This window comes from Mandrillus leucophaeus, unplaced genomic scaffold, assembly GCF_000951045.1.
Source record: "Mandrillus leucophaeus isolate KB7577 unplaced genomic scaffold, Mleu.le_1.0 Scaffold290, whole genome shotgun sequence".
Lineage (NCBI taxonomy): Eukaryota > Metazoa > Chordata > Mammalia > Primates > Cercopithecidae > Mandrillus > Mandrillus leucophaeus.
Genome location: NW_012103032.1, coordinates 161,670 through 168,493, shown reverse-complemented (window position 1 = coordinate 168,493; position 6,824 = coordinate 161,670). Strand labels below are relative to the sequence as shown.

The following is a 6,824-nucleotide window of genomic DNA, read 5'->3' as shown; positions in this document are numbered from 1 at the left end:
TAGAGACGGGGTTTCACCATGTTGGCCAGGCTGGTCTTGGACTCCTGCCTCCCAATGTGCTGGGATTACAGGCGTGAGCCACCGTGCCCAGCCTAAATGTTGAACTTTAGATGGTTTCTTTGGTTAATAATCAGACACTACTCTGATGTATAAACTAGACATAATGTAAATAGCCAAAATGTTCTTGTCTCACTGCGGATCTCAGAAAATTGATACCCAGAGAGGGAAGGAGGCTGTACCAGTCACCCAGCTAGTCTTCAAAGTGCAGAAGGTATCAGGAGCTCTGCCTGCTTGTGTGACAGGCTCTGGCCTTGCTCTGCCCCCTCCATCCCCACAGTAGCTTTCCACAGCCCCACCACCAGGATCAAGAAGGAGCCCCAGAGTCCCCGCACAGACCCGGCCCTGTCCTGCAGCAGGAAGCCGCCACTCCCCTACCACCATGGCGAGCAGTGCCTTTACTCCAGGTGAGTCCCAGCCCGGACCTGGTGAAGGGTAGGGGAAGGGTTCCTGAGGAGGGAGGCAGGGGGCACCCATCAGCAGAGGTAGCAGCTGAGATGCAAGTTAGACAACAGAAAGGATTTTCTAGCTCCTGTAAGGAAGCGATACAGCTAAGGATTTCCTCTAAAGAGACGGAAAATGCAGCAGAGGGCCTCAGGAATAATACATACTGAGGCCACAGCAGATTCTGTTTCCACCAAGAGGCCCACTGTCCCACCTAAACCATTGCTCTGAGCAACGAATCCCCCCTGTATGAATCCCAGGGGTTCAAGACCAGCCTGGGCAACAGAGGGAGACTGTCTCTGAAAAAAGAAAAGAATTGGCTAGGGCTGAGTCTGTGGCTCCTGCTGTTCCCTTCTCAGCCCCCTCTATCCTTCCTTCTCCCGTAATCCCTGTGACCTCACTTTCCTTGGAATGAAGGGTTCAAAGATGCTTGCCAGCTTCTCTGCCCCCTCACCCCTGTTGCCTTCTCAACTCCAGTGCCTATGACCCCCCCAGACAACTCGCCATCAAGTCCCCTGCCCCTGGTGCCCTTGGACAGTCGCCCCTGCAGCCCTTTCCCCGGGCGGAGCAACGGAATTTCCTGAGATCCTCTGGCACCTCCCAACCCCACCCTGGCCATGGGTACCTCGGGGAACGTAGGTAAGGAGACAGGGAAGCGCACTGCTCATGGGCCCAGGTGTTTTTTCTTTAATTCCCGAGTGTTCTCCATAAAGACTTGAGCTGTGGGGTGGTGCAGGCGGGGGGCGGCGGAATAGAGAGGGAGAGATACTGACGCCCCAACCCCCTACCCCCAATTCCAGAGCCCACTCTAAAAGCCTAGGAGTAACAGGCTCGAGGAGGGATTAATTTAAAGTTCTCTTCTTTTCTCCAACCACATCCAGCTCCGTCTTCCAGCAGCCCCTGGACATTTGCCACTCCTTCACATCTCAGGGAGGGGGCCGGGAACCCCTTCCAGCCCCCTACCAACACCAGCTGTCGGAGCCCTGCCCACCCTACCCCCAGCAGAGCTTTAAGCAAGAATACCATGACCCCCTGTATGAACAGGCGGGCCAGCCAGCTGTGGACCAGGGTGGGGTCAACGGGCACAGGTACCCAGGGGCGGGGGTGGTGATCAAACAGGAACAGACGGACTTCGCCTACGACTCAGGTAAGAGACTAGGGTGGGGCAGGGTGGCATGTGATCAAGTGAAGAATTCAGTTAAGCCCAGAATGTCTCCCCAGTTTTTTACATTGCTGTTTACCATTTCATACATCCAACCCACCCACACACTTTTTTTCTTCACAATTTCAAAAGAACTGTTATTTTTCTTTCTTTCTTTTTTTTTTTTTTAGACGGGGTCCTGCTCTGTGGCCCAGGCTAGAGTGCAGTGGCACGATTTCTGCTCACTGCAACCTCCACCTCCCAGGTTCAAGTGATTCTCGTGCCTTAGCCTCCCAAGTACCTGGGATTACAGGCACCAGCCACCATGCCCAGCTAATTTTTGTATTTTTAGTAGAGACGGGGTTTCGCCATGTTGGCCAGGATGGTCTCGAACTCCCAACTTCATGTGATCCATCCGCCTCGGCCTCCCAAAGTGCTGTAATTATAGGCATGAGCCACCTCACCAGGACAAATTGTTACTTTTCAATGAGCAAACCTATATTCCGATTAAAAGATAAGGCCCCCACCCCCACCCCGGGACATGGTGAGTCATCTGTAATTCCAGTACTTTAGGAGGCCATGGTGGGAGGATCACTTGAGCCCAGGAATTAGTTCAAGGCCAGCCTGGGCAACAAAGTGAGACCCCGTGTCTATTTATAAAAAAGTAAAATAAAACTAAAATAAAGGGGGATGTAGAGCCTTCCCTCAGGTAGCTTGTGACTTAATAGGAAAGTTAAGGCATTTATTTCTATTTAACAGGTGTTTGAGGTTTTAATTACCTATTAAGACCAAACTACTGTGACAGGAACATGAGTGTGCAGAGTTGGGAAATACAAAGATGAATAGGATGTGTCTGGTCCCTATCCCCATAGAGGCTTAAAAATACAAAGGGAATTGAATGAAGAGAAACATGAATTTGAAACTAGCCAGGCTCATGGTTCTTGCTAGTTCTCAATAGGAGCGCAGGGTTTTTTGTTGTTGTGTTGTGTTGTTTTGTTTTGTTTGTTTTGAGACGGAGTCTTGCTCTGTTTATTTTGAGACGGAGTCCTGCTCTGTCGCCCAGGCTGGAGTGCCACTGGATTCAAGTGATTCTCATGCCTCAGCCTCCCGAGTAGCTGGGGTTACAGGCACCCACCACCACGCCCAGCTAATTTTTGTATTTTTAGTAGAGATGGGGTTTCACCATGTTGGTCAGGCTGGTAGGAGCACAGGTTAATATGTGGTTTACACATCCTATTTGAGCCTCCCAGTTGATGTTTGCCCTGGCCAGAGGCTGGGCACTGGAAGTAGGAACTTCTTTAAATTCTAGTTCCACCTAGCTGTTGACTGGAGTGAGATGCACTCAGCTATGTTCATAAATAGCTATAGTTCAAAGCCCCAAGAGCCGAAGGAGGGCCAGTCCCAGGAAGGGTCCAGAAAACCCTGCCTTTTTTCCTTTCCTCCTAGCTTTTGTTACATTACTAGCCCCAGAGTTTATTAGAGTAGGCCCAGAGCTAGCTAGAATGTTAGAATTTCCCTTTTTGTGGTGCCCACAACCGTTCAGGGGCAGGGGGATGAACCACAAACCCCCAGGCTGTCCAACTGAGAACCGGATGGTGCTCCTGTCCTCAAATCCAGGGCATAAGCCTGAGCCAGGCTTGGCAGTGAGCTGGGGAGAGGAAGAGGGAGCCACTCTTTGCTGCTGACCTTCAAAGGCTGTAGACCGGAGGGGATTGTGTTACATGCCCTTGAACTCCTGCCCCTCCCCCCAGCTACTCCTGAATGGAGTCAGGAATTCCATTCACAAAATGGAGGCATGAATGAGCCCACCCTCCCGCCCTCTCCCGGAGGTGTCAGGTTTCACCATCTTCTCATTCATAGGTGGGAGTGGAGTGGGGGGAGGGCGGGAAGGGGTTGGAACTTGAACGGGTGGCTTCACACAGCCACCTCCCCGATGTGGAGTGGGGAGGTTCCTATCCTATGGAATGGAATGAAATGAAGTGGAATGTGCTCTGTTAGACCTGAAAAAACAAGGCCCAGTGCCCACTGCCTCTTTGCCAGGCTCATGCAGGCGCATGCTCTCAGTTTCTGTCCCACAGACACACACACACACACACACACCCCCCCCGCCCCGCCCCTCCCGGGCTGGGAACCTGACCTGCTGACCGGACATTTGTCCATTCTGAGGGAGTCTTAGGCGTGGACACCGAACCCTTTCCCCGGACGTTCATCTCACCCTCCCTCCTCCCCCTGAACTCGCAGGAAACAGCTGCTCTCTGGCAGCTTGGGCCCTGCCGAACAGCTTGCCCGACCCCCGCTGCTGCCTTCCACGGCCTCTGCCCCAGCCCTCAAGTTGAGGAGGGGTTCCAGTGTCACACTCCCTCTAGGTGAACTTTCCCTGGGATTTTGTGGTTGGCAGGCAACTTGGGCAAAGAACAGGAAGCAGGCTGGAAGGAAGAACTTCATGAATGTGGATAGGACTTCCTCCTCTCCTGCTCTCTAGCTCCACCCCAAGCCACCTCACATCACCCTTTCTTCCCCCACAGATGTCACTGGGTGCGCATCAATGTACCTCCACACAGAGGGCTTCTCTGGGCCCTCTCCAGGTGACGGGGCCATGGGTAAGGCAGCCCCCCTTCCCCTGCAAAGCCCTCGATGTTGGGGGAGGGAGCACTGCCATTGGGGAGGGTCTCCCTGGCCAGGAGTCCCTCTGGACTCTCTGGGGTCTCGTCGGTGAACCCCTAGATCTGAGCAACCCCCAACTTCCTCTACAAGGCTATGGCTATGAGAAACCTCTGCGACCATTCCCAGATGATGTCTGCGTTGTCCCTGAGAAGTTTGAAGGTCAGAGAAGTGACTGTTCATGGGAGGGTCAAGGTCTTATCATGCTGTGTCCCTGCAGGAGTCACATCACATTTCATTGTTGCAAGAGGGTGGGACCCATAGAAAAGTACCTGGGAAGACCCCTTGGAGAAATCCCTGGGGTGGGAGGCGGTTGCTTGGGGGACCAAAAGACACAAACCCCACACCTCCTATTTTCGTGTTCCCCAGGAGACATCAAGCAGGAAGGGGTCAATGCATTTCGAGAGGGGCCACCCTACCAGCGCCGGGGTGCCCTACAGCTGTGGCAATTTCTGGTGGCCCTGCTGGATGACCCAACAAATGCCCATTTCATTGCCTGGACAGGCCGGGGAATGGAGTTCAAGCTCATTGAGCCTGAGGAGGTGGGCCTCTTGGATGTCCCCAGCCCTCCTTTCCAAAGTTTAGGGCCTGGAGGTGGGAGAACCTGGGAAATGGCGGCACGTGCCTCCACCATGATCCTTGCTTTACCTAACCGGAATTCTTGCCAAGCATAAGTTTGTGGGCTAATGCTTTGTTGCAGGGCTAGCTTAGCACTTTGCACCAAGAATCTCAAGTGCTCTTTCTGACCTTACCCCATTTTTTCCTCTGCTGAGGTAGCATCTCTACCCCAAAACTGTTTTGTCCCCAGGTCGCCAGGCTCTGGGGCATCCAGAAGAACCGGCCAGCCATGAATTACGACAAGTTGAGCCGCTCGCTCCGATACTATTACGAGAAAGGCATCATGCAGAAGGTGGGGGCTGTGGGTCTAGGGACAAGGTGGTGGAGGGCAGTGGCCATGAGAAGTTGATGGGGGGAGAGGGTCAGCGGAGCAGTTCTCAGCAACTTTGTAGGATCAGATAATGAATCAGTCAGAGGGACAAGAAATTGTCAAGGTTCTCCTCTCCCAAAAAAGTGCAACTCAGAAGCCCAAGCATGGAGAAGTTGAGATGAAAAAGGGATAAGAACTGTGAAGGGAGAGTCAGCTTCTCAGGAGAACCAGCATAGGAGAGAAATGCCCCGAGCATCTGCCTGGACTGGTAGAAGGGCCGCATTCCCTGCTCCCCTACCTTACCCCATACAAAGGCTGGGGGGCTAGCCAGGCTGACCAGCCCTTCTCTCTCCCCATAGGTGGCTGGTGAGCGTTACGTGTACAAGTTTGTGTGCGAGCCCGAGGCCCTCTTCTCTTTGGCCTTCCCGGACAATCAGCGTCCAGCTCTCAAGGCCGAGTTTGACCGGCCTGTCAGTGAGGAGGACACAGTCCCTTTGTCTCACTTGGACGAGAGCCCCGCCTACCTCCCAGAGCTGGCTGGCCCTGCCCAGCCGTTTGGCCCCAAGGGTGGCTACTCTTACTAGCCCCCAGCGGCTGTTCCCCCTGCCGCAGGTGGGTGCTGCCCTGTGTACATATAGATGAATTTGGTGTTGGGGAAACCTTCATCTGAAACCCACAGATGTCTCTGGGTCAGATCTCCACTGTCCTACCAGTTGCCCTAGCCCAGACTCTGAGCTGCTCACCAGAGTCATTGGGAAGGAAAAGTGGAGAAATGGCAAGTCTAAAGGTAGAGTCTCAGAAACTCCCCTGGGGGTTTCACCTGGGCCCTAGAGGAATTCAGCTCATCTTCTTCCTAGGTCCAAGCTCCCCACACCTTTTCCCCAACCACAGAGAACAAGAGTTCTCTTCTGGGGGACAGAGAAGGCGCTTCCCAACTTTACACTGGCAGGAGGGTGAGGAGGTTCACTGAGCTCCCCAGATCTCCCACTGCGGGGAGACAGAAGCCTGGACTCTGCCCCACGCTATGGCCCTGGAGTGTCCCGGCTTGTCAGTTGTTGGTGCTCTGTGTTCCCAGAAGCAGGGGGAGGTTGAAGAAAGGAACCTGGGATGGGGGGTGCTGGGTAGAAGCAGAGAGGGATGGGTTCCTGCTCCAAGGGACCCTTTGCCTTTCTTCTGCCCTTTCCTAGGCTCAGGCCTGGGTTTCCACTTCCACCTCCACCACATCTGCCAGACCTTAATAAAGGCCCCCACTTCTCCCATTAGTTCTCCTGTGTCCTCTTTGCTGCCATGTGGGAACAGACCTGGGGGTAGAAAGAGCTCTGGCCTTGAAGCAGAGCTGACTGGTTTGGGGCCAGGCCCTGACACTTAAATCCCCATGTGGATTTGAAAAAAGGCAGTTCACCTGACTATTTCTCTTCTGAAAAATGGGCTTAATGATACCTGCCCTTCCCCTCTCCCAGCATTACTGTGTGAGGATCCAGAAATAATGGACAGGGGGTACTTGATAACCTGGATAGGTACCCCCTTGTGCACTTTGGGCCTGCTTCCGGCAGCAGTCTCCCTGCCCCTGCGGGAGGGGCAGGTGGGCTACTG

At 53.7% G+C, this 6,824-nt stretch overlaps 1 protein-coding gene across 5 annotated transcripts in view; it reads left to right on the top strand.

Moving 5' to 3' along the window:
* ETV4 (ets variant 4) overlaps window positions 1-6,493 on the top strand; it is a 20,505-nt gene extending 14,012 nt beyond the window's left edge. For 4 of the 5 annotated variants that reach the window (XM_011985854.1, XM_011985852.1, XM_011985856.1 and 1 more), the window contains 8 exons: window positions 338-464; window positions 979-1,140; window positions 1,383-1,648; window positions 4,168-4,242; window positions 4,397-4,465; window positions 4,673-4,845; window positions 5,112-5,213; window positions 5,591-6,493. In XM_011985854.1, the coding sequence (XP_011841244.1) occupies window positions 338-464; window positions 979-1,140; window positions 1,383-1,648; window positions 4,168-4,242; window positions 4,397-4,465; window positions 4,673-4,845; window positions 5,112-5,213; window positions 5,591-5,815 (1,199 nt within the window). In that variant the 3' untranslated portion in view covers window positions 5,816-6,493. The remainder of the gene's footprint in view (window positions 1-337; window positions 465-978; window positions 1,141-1,382; window positions 1,649-4,167; window positions 4,243-4,396; window positions 4,466-4,672; window positions 4,846-5,111; window positions 5,214-5,590) is intronic. The other variant, XM_011985853.1, reaches the window with a different exon arrangement.
* The last annotated feature ends 331 nt before the right edge of the window (window positions 6,494-6,824 follow it).